This window comes from Rhipicephalus microplus, chromosome X (assembly GCF_043290135.1).
Source record: "Rhipicephalus microplus isolate Deutch F79 chromosome X, USDA_Rmic, whole genome shotgun sequence".
Lineage (NCBI taxonomy): Eukaryota > Metazoa > Arthropoda > Arachnida > Ixodida > Ixodidae > Rhipicephalus > Rhipicephalus microplus.
Window position 1 is genome coordinate 459,303,602 of NC_134710.1, and position 13,885 is coordinate 459,317,486.

General features: G+C 47.5%; 1 protein-coding gene across 1 annotated transcript in view; it reads left to right on the forward strand.

The window, feature by feature from the left end:
• The window catches only part of LOC119160842 (luciferin 4-monooxygenase), a 148,461-nt gene extending 134,815 nt beyond the window's left edge, over positions 1 to 13,646 (forward strand). Inside the window, exons 9-11 of the mRNA XM_037413097.2 lie at positions 11,511 to 11,655; positions 12,323 to 12,580; positions 13,284 to 13,646. Coding sequence (XP_037268994.1) covers positions 11,511 to 11,655; positions 12,323 to 12,580; positions 13,284 to 13,423 — 543 coding nt within the window. The 3' untranslated portion in view covers positions 13,424 to 13,646. The remainder of the gene's footprint in view (positions 1 to 11,510; positions 11,656 to 12,322; positions 12,581 to 13,283) is intronic.
• Positions 13,647 to 13,885: the final 239 nt, after the last annotated feature.

Below are 13,885 nucleotides of genomic sequence, written 5' to 3' on the forward strand. Positions count from 1 at the left end.
ACATGCTTTATGTATGTGGACGTTCAGCAGGGTTGGAGGGAGACGAGGAGGAAGAAGAGGTTAGAAATGAAGAAGATGGCAGACACCCCAGCCTAGTACTGTGTATTATTACAAATTGGCGCAGCCGCGTATACTTTTTGTGCGGACATTCGGGATGTGGGTGGACTTCACCACTGGAGCAAATCAACGCGGTGGCATCCGGATCTTGAGCGCAACGCCTCAAGATGAAGAGGAACTAGCACTTACGGAAGCAGTGAACACTGACACATTTGTTTCCTATATAAGCACTAAAATGAAGCTCACTCCAGACCATTTACTTGCTAAAAGAACGGTGAGGATCAACATGAAACTTCGGGATTATGAGAATTTCGTGCTGACTCCAGTAAAAAACGACGCGAAGCCTGCTACCGCTGCTTCACCTGACAGTTCCGTTGAGCTGATCAACAAGTTTGTTGAACTGCACCAAGAACAGAATAGGCAGCAAAATGATATTGCCACCTAGAGTTATGTGCTGGCAAGCCCTAGTGAGCCGAAAAGGGAAAAGAGAACAAAGAAGTGTGTGTTAGTGCTTCGTTTTAAAGATACACGCTCGTGTCTTTCTGCCCCGCTGTTCCTGTCTTGTCTTCACGGCTCTTCGTGCGTGACAAACTGGTGGAGGTGCTGGGTAATCTATGCACCGTACCCCTCCACATAGCAAGAACTCAAGCGCCGTACCGGTGGTTACTCCTGTGCACCGCGCCAGCAGAATAATCCGAGGACAATCCTCTGAGTTTGGACTGCTCGTAAACCACATGGCAGCTCTGACCAGCCCTACTGACACCATTCCAAACGGTACGAACGGCACAACGCCGCTTCAATGCACCTCACTAACACCGCGAACGCCAAATCACTTTCATGGCACTGCACTTGAGGATGTCGAAGGTTGGCTCGTTCATTACGAGTTCGTTGCCGTGCACAACCAGTGGGACGACGCAGACAAACTGCGGCACGTCTATTTCAGTCTTTTGGACGGCGCACGTGTATGGTATGAGAACCGGGCAGGTATTCTTACATCGTGAGAAGACTTCAAACGCCGACTTCTTGGGACATATGCCAGCCCTGACCGACGGGAGAGAGCTGAGCGCGATCTGCAGTCCCGCATACAACTGCCGAATGAAGGGGTTGCAATGTATGTCGAGGACATGACGCGTCTTTTCCACCGAGCTGACCCCGGCATGCCATAAGAAAAGAAGGTACGGTACCTCATGCGCGGGGTGAAAGAACAGCTTTTCGGTGGGATTGTGCGCAGCCCTCCCAAGACTGTGTCCAAATTTCTCAGAGAAGCCGTCACCATCGAAAGCACTCTTAGGCACCGGGCCCCGTCATACGAACGGCACGTCAACGCTTCAACTACGGACTACTTGGGAGCTTTCGGTGGTCAAATGGATTTCTTCCGAGAGATCATACGTTCAGTCATCCGCGAAGAACTCCAGAAGCTGTCTGTGCCCTCGCAGCCCACTATCTCTTTGTTGTCCAGCGTAGTCCGAAATGAAGTCCAGCATGCCTTAAGAGAACCTCCTTTCATGCGGCATTATCAACTACCCAGTGACTTCCCCCGCATGTCGTATGCTCAAACTTTGCGGCAACCTGTTACACCCGCAATCCCGCATCCCACCGTGGCCCCAGCCATGCTGCAGACGCTTCAAGCGGCACCATATTACAGCGCACCTCGCCTGATTTCGTGAAAATCAGACGTCTGGCGTGCGCCAGATCGACGTCCTCTCTGCTTCCACTGTGGCGAAGCTGGGCATCGTTACCGACACTGTTCCTACCGGCAACTTGGACTACGCGGATTTTCGACGAACTCACCACCACCCAGGTTCGGTCAGCGGCCCCCTGAAATTGAAGAGTATGTGGCTCAGCAGTGCGGAACTTCGTCGTCATTGCACCAGTCACGCTCCCCGTCACCGCGGCAATTTTCTCCTAATCGCCGTACCTATTCGAGCGTGGCGCAGGGTCGGTCACCCAGTCCACGCCGGGAAAACTAACCACAGCGACCTTCAGGGGCGAGGCCGCTCATACTGGACAAGCTCAAGGCCTCCTACCGACGCTTCCGCAAACTGACGATACCCCGACGACGACGACACCAGCTGGTTCCACAAAGATTTCATTAGACATTCCAGTGCTGCTCGACGGTCGCAAAGTCAGTGCTTTAGTTGACACGGGTGCAGATTTTTCTATAATAAGTGAAAAACAGGCTGCTCCCCTGAAGAAAGTCACGATGCCTTGGAACCTGAGGCCAATTCGTACTGCTGGTGGGCACATCGTCACGCCGCTCGGCGTTTGCACAGCACGGATACAGATTTGTGGAGCTACCTTTGTTGTCAGCTTGAGCGTTCTCCGTCAGTGTTTTCGAGACCTGATCATTGGCATGGACTTCCTGAGGAAGCATGGTGCTATCATCGACATTCGACAACGCCTCGTCACATTTTCAACAAAAAGTGCCACACCAGAGCATAATCCCAGCCACGATCGAGTATGTCTGCGTGTAATTGACGATGATGTGATAATACCACCGTGCTCAAGTGTTATGGTTCGAGTGGCGTGTAATGAATCAGCACACGCTGAAACGGTGGCGGAGAGCATTCGATCCCTACTCTTTTCCCACGGTGTCTGCGTAGCACAAAGCCTAGTAGACCTCCAGGCTGGCCACTGCGAGGTTCGTGTTACAAACTTCAGCTACGAGCGCCGACACCTTTTTAGTGGTACTGTCATCGCCTATGCCTACCCAGTAACCAATGTGACTGAGTGTTTTGCTTCTGAGGCGACCGATAATGACGAAGCACCTCTCCAGTGTGTCGACGTAAATCCAACGCTGTCTGACGAAAACAAACGAAGGCTTTACGACCTGTTGATAGAATTCCACGCCTGTTTTGCTCGTTCATCAAGAATCTGTCAGACATCGATTATCAAACACCGTATCATCACCTATGGCGACGCGGAGCCTATACGGAAACAGCCTTACCGAGTTTCACCAACTGAACGACGCGTCATTCAAAAGCAAGTGAAGAAAATGCTTCAAGACGGTGTAATAGAGCCATCAAGCAGCCCTTGGTCATCGCCAGTGGTTCTTGTAAAGAAGAAGGATGGTACACTTCGCTTTTGTGTCGATTATAGGAAGCTGAATAACGTCACAAAGAAAGACGTGTACCCGTTGCCTCGAGTGGATGGTTCTCTTGACAGGCTGAGGCGAGCAAAGTACTTTTCCTCAATCGGTCTCAAAAGTGGTTACTGGCAAATTGAAGTTGATGAACGTGACGGCGAAAAAACTGCTTTTGTAACTCCTGACGGTCTGTATGAATTCCGACTTCTCCCATTCGGTCTCTGTTCTGCTCCGGCCACATTCCAACGAATGATGGATACTGTTCTACCTGACCTCAAGTGGAAAAGTTGCCTCGTCTATCTAGATGATGTCGTTGTCTTTTCAAAAACGTTTGACGAGCACCTTCATCGCATTCGGAGTGTTCTTGAAGCTATACTATCCGCTGACCTTACCCTCAAGCCTGAGAAGTGCCATTTCGGCTACAAAGAACTGAAGTTCCTGGGTCATGTTGTGAGCGCTGCAGGCGTTCAGCCCGATCCCGAGAAGACTGCCGCTGTGGCCGCTTTTCCAGCTCCGACAGACAAGAAAAGTCTTCGACGATTTCTGGGGCTCTGCGCACACTATCGCCGCTTTATCAAAAACTTCTCTAAGATTGCGCCCCGCCGCGGTGGTCTAGTGGCTAAGGTACTCGGCTGCTGACCCACAGGGCGCGGGTTCGAATCCCGGCTGCGGCGGCTGCATTTCCGATGGAGGCGGAAATGTTGTAGGCCCGTGTGCTCAGATTTGGGTGCACGTTAAAGAACCCCAGGTGGTCTAAATTTCCGGAGCCCTCCACTACGGCGTCTCTCATAATCATATAGTGGTTTTGGTACGTTAAACCCCACATATCAATCAATCTCTAAGATTGCGGAGGCACTCATCAGACTTACACGTGACGACACCCCATTTCTGTGGACTGACGAACAAGCGACTGCCTTTGCGGAGTTGCAACATCGATTGTCTTCCCCTCCTGTGCTTGGTCATTTTGATGAGGACGCTGACACAGAGGTGCGCACTGACGCAAGCAACATTGGTCTCGGAGCTATCTTGGTGCAAACACAAGATGGGACCGAACGTGTGATCACCTATGCGAGCCGCACTTTATCACGTGCCGAAACCAACTATTGAACGTCAGAGAAGGAATGTCTCGCGGTAATATGGGCGATTACAAAGTTCAGGCCTTATCTATATGGGCGCCCATTTAAAGTTGTGCCTGATCACCACGCTTTATGTTGGTTGGCTAACCTCCGAGACCCCTCTGGGTGATTAGCACGATGGAGTCTGCGACTTCAGGAGTTTGATGTCATCATCGTAAACAAGTCGGGTAGAAAGCATGAAGACGCCGACACGCTATCACGAGCGCCTCTGGAATCCGACCATACAGCTGTATAAGACGACAGTGCCTTCCAGGGGACTCTCAGTGGGGTGGACCTCCTCAGTAAGCAACGAGCGGACCCCGAGTTAAGGCCCATCATCGACCATTTAGAAGGCAGCACCGTGTCGGTTCCTCGGCAACTTTCCCGTACATGGCCGTCATTTTGCTTACGACACGGCATATTATACAAGAAAAACGCCGGTACCGGCAGCAGATCTTATCTTCTAGTCGTTCCTCAAAACCTTCGTGATGATATCCTCGTAGCCTGCCACGATGAGCTGACATCCGGCCATCTGGGATACTCACGGACGCTCGACCGGGTACGACAGCTATATTTCTGGCCAAAACTTGCAGCTTGTGTGAAACACTACGTGAAAGGATGCCGCGAATGTCAGCGTCGCAAGTCACCACCTGTAAAGCCTGCAGGCCTCCTACAACCCATCGACCCACCGCGTACGCCGTTTGACCAAGTTGGAATGGACCTTCTTGAACCGTTTCCTTTGTCTCACTCTGGAAACAAGTGAATCATCGTCGCAGCTGATTATTTGACGCGTTACGCTGAAGCGAAGTCACTGCCACGCGGTACAGCATCTGAAGTCGCCCAGTTTTTCATGCACCACATAGTGCTTCGTCACGGCGCCCCGTCAGTCATCATCACTGACCGAGGGACAGCGTTTACGGCAAAACTGTTGGACGACATCTTCAAACTCAGTTACACGAACCACCGTAAGACAACCGCATACCACCCCCAGAGTAACGGCTTGACAGAAAGGCTAAACAAAACACTGGCTGACATGAATTCTATGTACGTGGATGGGCAGCATAAAACGTGGGACGAGATCCTGCCATACGTAACGTTTGCGTATAACACCGCAACCCAGGAAACGACAAGGTTCGCACCCTTCCGCCTCGTTTACGGTCGAGACGTGCAACCCATGCTAGACGCCATGATTCCTTATGACATCGACCAGCATGAGCTGCTAACTCCTGATGTCGAGGATTACATTCAGCGAGCAGAAGAAGCACGTCAACTAGCCCGCGTGCACATAAGATCGCAGCAATGTAAAGACTCCCGAAGGTACAACATCCACCATCGACCAGTTACCTGTCAACCTGGCGACCAAGTGTTGGTTTGGACTCCTGTTAGACGGCGAGGTCTCAGCGAGAAACTCCTGAGCAAGTACTTCGAAGCCTACAAAGTATTACGGCGGTTGAACGAGGTCAACTACGAAGTCATTCCAGACGGAGGCTCGGCAACGACCCAGCGCCACTCACCACAAACAGAGATTGTGCATGTTGTCCGCTTAAAACCTTATTTTACGCAGTAATACTCGCCTTATTGTGCCAGGGCAGCAAACATTTTTTTTCATGTTCCATAGGGTCTCGAACGAACTTTGAACTGTATTATTGTTTTTTTTTCTTATGACCAACCACAGACATTTTTCATTTTTTGCACCTGCATATGCCCTGTGCACTATAAGTATTGTTTCTCCCTTTCTTTTTATTCTGTTATGGGCCCTGCTGTCACCTTGTGTATGAGCATCGAGTCGATGCTCTAATGGGAGGGGGAATAATGCCACCTAGACTTGTGTGCCGGCAAGCCCTAGCGAGCCGAAAAGGAAAAAGAGAACAAAGAAGATGTGTGTGTTAGCGCTTCGTTTTGAAGATACACGCTCGTGTCTTTCTGCCCCGCTGTTCCTGTCTTGTCTTCACGGCTCTTGGTGCGTGACATTATAATGCGCTTGCTTGTAAACGTGACGGAAAGATTAAGCAGACCGAGTCGCGCACACATGAAGCCAGACATGTTTGACGGAAAGTCTAGTAGTCCCGAGTCCTGGCTCACGTTTTACGAGTATGCATGCAATGAAAACTACTGGCACAGCGACGAAAATAAAGTGAAAAACATGCGACTATTCCTATCGGGCGTAGCAAAAAGTTGGTACAAATAGCGTCTCAACACTCACAGCAACAAACCATGGATAGAGTGGAAAGCAAGCTTTCTGAGCTCCTTCAGCGAGAACAAGGTGTTGCTATGGGACAAAGCAATCACGTTCAAATACAGGTCTGCATCTGCACTCAGCTATTTTTATGAGAAAAGGCGCGTGCTATAGCAGGTGGACTCATCTCTGCCTGAGACGTCTGTGGTTCCGCTTATCATTCATGGTTTAAGTCCGGACCTCCAGAAGCAAATACAGATGAGAGGACCTAAGACGGTCGAAGAACTTCTGCAGGGAATGCGAGACCTCTACCTCCAGGACCTAGGAACCCAGCGTCAACCCATGACACCTGCTGCAAGGAATACCGGGGCCACACGAGCTGAGGAACGACGCCCGCTTGCAAGCTGGAGACCTACTGCAACACCCGTATCCTTTTTGACCGCCCAGGGAGGATCAGACCATAGCGAACAGCTAGATAACGTAAAAAGCTAAATAGATAGGGTATCGGCTTCCACCCGACGACATCAAGAGAAGCTGTTTATTTGTGTCATACAAGTCTATTGTACTTATCTGTTATTGTATATGGAAAGGAAAGGAGTGCGTTAGTTGACAGCGGAGCAAGTGTCATGGTTATTAACGCAAATATTCTTGAGAGGGTGAAAGTAAAAAAACAGGAAGACCAGTAGAAGTACACGGATACGATGGAAGACGAGATGCTCTTGATGAATGGACTTGTATAACCATATCGTGTCTCGGCAACACTGTCACTGCGCAAGCACTGGTACTCGATGGAGTTCCGTATGAACTACTGCTTTCACGTCCAGTCATAAGTGCACTTCACCTTATTATCTACTGGACAGCCAAAATTACCACAGATGAAAAGCGTCGCGCTATCAACGCTGCAGCTTCGCCTTCAAGGACTCCGCGGAAACCATCGTCGGGTGAAGATGTTACGACGCTTTACCCGGAATCGCTGTGCCTGAAAGGATATCCTACAGCAACTACGAAGTTTGAGGTTCCATTCCAGCTCAGTGATACGACGGTGGTGAGAAAAAAACCCTATAATATGTCACGAGAGAAGAAAGCGTGGCTTCAGAACGAGATTCAAAAGATGTTGGATGCGCAGATTATCCGTTCATCCACGTCCGTGTTCGCTTCACCCATCACCATTGCACCAAAGGAAGATGGAAGTCTTCGACTCTGCATGAACTACAGACAAATTAATAAGCACATTGAGCTTTCTCCGTTTCCTATGCCACGTATAGACTCTATAATAGATGACACGGGTGGCTGCAGAGTTTTCTCGCGCATTGACCTATGTAAAGGATTTTGGCAGGTTCCGATTTCTCAAAATTGCAAGAAATATTCTGCCTTTATCACGCCCTTTGACATCTATGGGTATAACCGACTTCCATTTGGATGGAAGAACTCACCAGCTTGGTTCCAGAAAATGATGAACGACGTCTTGCGACCATTTATCGGGAAGTTTTGTTACGTCTACATAGATGATATATTAGTATACTCCCGCAACGAGGAAGAGCATTCAAAGCATCTGGCTAGTGTACTTCAAGCACTTTGTGACGCCGAGCTCAAAGTTAATGTCAAGAAGATTGAGTTTTTCCAAAGTAAAGTGGTGTTTCTTGGAAGAGTATTTGACGATCAAACCAAGACAACAAAACAGGAATCAGTCGAACGAATCGCAAAAATGCAGAAGCCATATGACTTGCACTCTTTTCGGGTATTTCTGGGTCTTGCAGGGCATTTCCGGCCATTTATTAGAGATTATGCGACCAAAACCAAATGCCTCACAGAAATGACTAAGAACAATGTGCCATTTCAGGGGACAGCAGAATGTGAATCTGTTTGACACAGCCTTGTGACTGTTATTTCATCGGATCCGGTCCTGACTCTTCCAGACTTCAAGTTGCCCTTTGAACAGAACACCGATGCTTCTTATTATGGCACAGGCGCAGTGCTTTACCAGAGAGATACCGACTCTCCACGGAACCGTCCACAGAGGGTCGTCGGGTACTATTCGTACACCTTTTCGAAAACTCAACTGAACTACGCGACTACAGAGAAGGAAGCCTTGGCAGTCTTAATGGCCGTACGCTATTTTAGACCTTACCTGGATGGCAGGAGCTTCAAGCTCTTTACGCATCACCAAGCGTAACGTATATCCTTATCCTCGCCGAGCCTCGAGGAAAAATTGCTAGGTGGAAGAATGAACTCCAGCAGTTTACTTTCATGGTCCACCACAGGCCTGGAGAATACCTCAAGGACGCATATGCGCTTTCAAGACTTGCGGTAATTCCTGATCATAAAAATGTCAACGCAACGTTGTTGTGGGAGGGAACTGAAGAACTTCATTTCCATAACGGAAAACTCACAGTCCCAGACACAATTGTGCCTCGAATTTTGGAGCTCTATCACGACTTCCCGCACTCGATCAGATGGACATGACGGCTTTTGGAGGACATATCACAAGATTCCTCAGCGTTTCCAGTGGAAACACATGAGAGAGGATGTTCAACGGTATGCTCAGTCTTGTTATCAATGTCAAGTTCACGAAGCCATGTACCTTTAGAGAACAGACGAGATGGTTTCGCCTCAACATTCCAATGTACCATTTGAAGTCATTCATCTGGACTTCGCAGAGCTCAAGAAGAAGGCTACAGGAGTAAGAAGAACGCAGTCTTTCTTAATGGCAAAAGACCAGTGCACAAGAATAGTGGCTGCACGGCCGGAAATGGAAGACGCAAATAGTGTGATCGCTCTTTTGAGTCAAGAGATGTTCAACAATACGAAAATAGTAATATCAGACAATGGGCCAGCGTTTCTCAGTCAGCATTTGCAAGATTGGGCGAAGGAACGAGGAGTTGTATTGCGAAGCTGCGCTCCGTACCATCCTGCAGGAAATGGCATGGCTGAAAGAATCATTCGGGATTTGAAGCAGTTCATTTCAATGTATCCAGGTTTTCAGGGTGGATGGAAGTGCTGCTTGGAGGCAGCTGTCACTCATCACAATCGGTCGCACACTGCGAGCATCGGCTGTAGCCCATATTTTGCAGCTTCGGAAAGGTACCAGTGCTTCCTGCTGATCAAGAACTTTGCATTGCAGACCGCCTGCAATTGTGCGAAAAACAAAAAACTTTGGAAGCCTACCAGCGATACCGGGAAAATATGAAGGGAAACTTTGGCCGTCGCCACAACGCGCGGATTCCTCAGATACAACTGAACAATCTGGTGCTTGTCAGAAAAGGCCTCCCGGCACAAAGCAGGTGTACATGGTACCTTATCGCGTGATGCAGATCGCAAGGACACATGGCGTTCTCAAAAGGGTCGGTTACACCAACGATGATGGTGTACTGGAGTTTGCGACGATTGGAAACGTTTTCATGTATCACCCCAGTAGGGATGAGTCTTCTAAGAGGGGTAGTGTATGTGGACGTTCGGCAGGGTCGGAGGGAGACGAGGAAGAAGAAGGGGTTAGAAATGAAGATGGCTGACACCCCAGCCTAGTACTGTGTATTATTACACTTTATAGCAGTGGTCGGCAAACCACGGCTTGCGTGGCAATATTATGCGGCCTCCAAAATGACGTCATATGTCCCAACTCTCCCTGTGTCGTAGCGGAACTGAAGGCTGATGTAGCAGTTGTGACCTTAAGTGGAGTTTTAAATGCGAAGCGTTTCTTTGAGTTTTTCAGACACTTTGAGTGGTATCTATATATCTACCTATCTATCTATCTATCTATCTATCTATCTATCTATCTATCTATCTATCTATCTATCTATCTGTCTGTCTGTCTGTCTGTCTGTCTGTCTGTCTGTCTGTCTGTCTGACTGTATGTCAGACAGGCAGACAGACAGACAAACAGCTGTTTGTCTAGCTGAGTAAGCGGAGCAAACCGATCGTGCCGCATTTCTTGTTTTAATCCGCTCTTGCCAGCACAATGAAAAATGAAACAACCAAAATTGAGCATCGCTGATTGGTTCCAGCAGCTTTGTGACCACAGTCGCGCGACTAAAAAATCGGTCAGGAAGTGACTAGCCAAAGCACTTGCTGTGCGACCGTTTTCGACCATTCGCGACTGTTTGCGACCAGTCGCAAATTGTCGTGCGAGCACTGCTAGTCGCCGGTGTGCACCAGCGTTAAATGTCGCGCTCCCAGCAGAAACTAAGCTGGGTCGTTCCACGTGATAATTCAGTATAGAACAGCAAAGCCACGCCTGGTCTCGGAACTACACTGGAAAAAAGCCCATAAGCAGGCGTAATGTTGGTGAAACGTCAATTGTGATTTTAGTGCTGGCTATCTAATTTCAAAAATCTTCCATATATAATCCAATGATAGACGCGTCAAGTCGGGTTGGCGTCAATTGTAGCTAAGTGCAATCCACTGAAGTTCTTCTATGTAGATTTATCCTTGCTAATATCCTCGCAAGCGCAAGCGCGATATTTCAGCTTATCGCTCCTGGGGCTGATAATACCCATGTTGTTTTTGGCACCGTTCCGCAAATGTGAACAACTGCTTATTTAAAACGCATGGGACGGTTCGCCTACAGATCTGTGCACATAACAATTCTACGTGTGCTTAGAATCATTTCGTAATGATTAGATCAACAAAAAATTACACCGCAGTCACTTGCCCTCCGCATGCTTCTTCGATTAATACCTAATCCCATGGTACCTAAGATCTGCCAAAGTTTTTGCTTGATATTTATTTTTCTTAATTGCACTTTTTACATGAATGCTGCAAATAAACATGTTTTTCATGCTGCCGATTTATTATACCTTAGTCAATTCCAATTTCGCATATTTTTTTTTCTATTTGCCTGCCCACATGCTAGTTTCACTTGCAGTCAGACTGACCTGCCCAAACAAGTGTGTTGTGTCGATACGTAAAGAGCGTGTTCTCACCAAAGGCACAAAGCACGAAGATAGTACACCTAGTTGCATCACTGCTGTAGGTAGTGGGCTCATCCTTATTCGTTCCGGTGGACTCATTTTCCCCTTGTATATTTGATAATTAGGATTCAGAACAAACTTCTCCACTCTTTCATTTTTTTTCTTTCAAGGTGGTTGACGTGACAACGAACCAAGTACTTGGCCCGAAGGAGTGCGGTGAGATACGCATGCGAGGGCCAACTGTATTCAAGGCTTATCTCAACTTGCCGGAAGAGACTGTGAAGGCGTTCGACGAACAAGGGTTCTTCCGCACAGGTAAGAACGAATAGAAAAGCACTGGTATCAAGCCGCAGATTTGCCATACTCGAGAAAAGCTTCCGTAAAAAACGTAGGTATTCGTAGATTGGTTTGCTTTGGACGGTTCATACATGGCATCAAGATTGATTGATTGATATATTTATTTATTGATATGTGGCGTAACATTCCCTAACCACCGTATAACTATGAGAGACACCGTAGTGGAGAGCTCCGGAAATTTCGACCACCTGGGGTTTTTTAACGCGCACCCAAGTCTGTGCACACGGGCCTACAGCATTTTCGCCGCCATCGAAAATGCACCTCCCACAGCCGGTATTTGATCCCGTGACCTGCCGGTCGGCAGTCGAGTACCTTAGCCACTAGACCACCACGCAGGGGCATGGCATCAAGATCTTCAGCAGTGTACGTACAGAAACCACTGTTTAGTGAGATGCTACAACCCTTTAAAATCCCTCAATATTGCCCTCTTCTAAAACCACTAACAGTTTTGTTCAGATTACGTAACAACCGGTGTTGTATGGAGTTTTTATACAAATGGAGCACACTTTGCGCTACATGGTGAGACACTGGAATTGCTTAATGCTCTTACTATAAGGGCGGTTTTTTTTCTTTACTAGGGATGCCAGGGACAAGCAGTGTTCATGTTTATTTCGCATTTTCGCAGGAGACACGGGATATTACACGGTGGACGGTCACTTCCACGTCGCCGGCCGCATCAAAGACCTTATTAAGTGCATGGACCAGCAGGTAGCACCTGCAGAGCTCGAGACGCTCTTACTCTCACACCCCGACATCAGGGAAGTGGTTGTGTCCGGAGTGCCACATTCCGAACACGGCGAAGCAGCTAGGGCGTTTGTTGTTTTGCGCAAAGGTTGTCAAGGAGACGAGGTCATGGAGCAAAACCTGAAGACATTCCTCAAAGGTATGACTGTCGAGGTTTTTTTTTTTTACTTCAACGTTTACATCGTCTGTGTCAATCTTTTCTGCTATATTTATTTCAATATAGAGATCCACAATAAGCCTTATTACCCGATTAGTGTATACTTTAAGGCAGTTAAAGCAATTACTCTCAACATTTGTAAACCGCATACCAATATTTTTGAACACATGAATGTTTTGCACTCTGTGATTACATTACCCATTTCATTAAAAGTGGTAGGTCTACTTTCGTGAACAGTTTAATGTAACTCATCTTATCATTGTGTATTACATTATTTATTAGTGGGTAGGGTGGAAGTGGGTCGGCGTCAACTGTGTCCTGAGCCAATCAAATAGGTACAGCGAGCTCGTTCAACTCTCAGACAAGTTTTTCTCTCCGCTTATCGTCTTTTTGTCAAAAATAAGCGAACATTTTCCAACGATTTACTTCAAAGAATTTTTCTTCTGAAATATCTTCACCTTCACACTTGATTTACTCTACTGGTGTACCCTGATTTAAGTGAGATTTTACGCGTTAAAAAATATTTTCTCGAAGCAAACAATGGAAAGAATGGCAGCTGTGAGCACAAGCTTACCATTCGTATATGATATGTAAAACAGGAAACCAGAAGGTTTAATAAGGCCACGGAGCCCTACGTAGACCAGGTGTATGTTTATTTTCAGTGGCGTTTATTTCTTATTTGCAGATATGGTTGCTTATCACAAACAACTTCACGGTGGCATTGAGTTTCTCGACCAGCTACCAGCAACCGAGACAGGAAAGGCTCTACGTCGAGAACTGCGTGACGCCTATCTGAAACGCATTGCTAAGACCAATTCTTCTTGAACAGCAAATACAAGTTACTTGGAGATATGGCCATCTTCCAATTGCCGCAAGGTGGCCGCTTGAACACGAGAAACTGAGAGCACCTTTAATCGTTTTCACATTCAGTATCATTCTTCCATGTAATAAAGTTAAGACGCTATGTATGAATGTGAGTACTTTAAAAGGTTTGTGTTCTTAGAGTTCATAACTCTGACAGCAATAAAGCAAACATTCACCAATTTGATTCACGGTGTAAAAAGCGTGTGCAGTCAGCAGTGTTGGAACGAACAAAACAGCTTTTTATTGAGTTTGGGCTGGGCACTTATTTTGTTTTAGACAAGTTCAACATCAGTAACAAAGATGTTCTCCAAGTTTTTCAAGGCTATGGGGCTGCATGGTATCACACAACTCGATTTAAGTCTGCAGATTGACGCCATTACGAAATTCACCCAGCATCAGGTAGTCCAAAAGTGTCGGAAAATT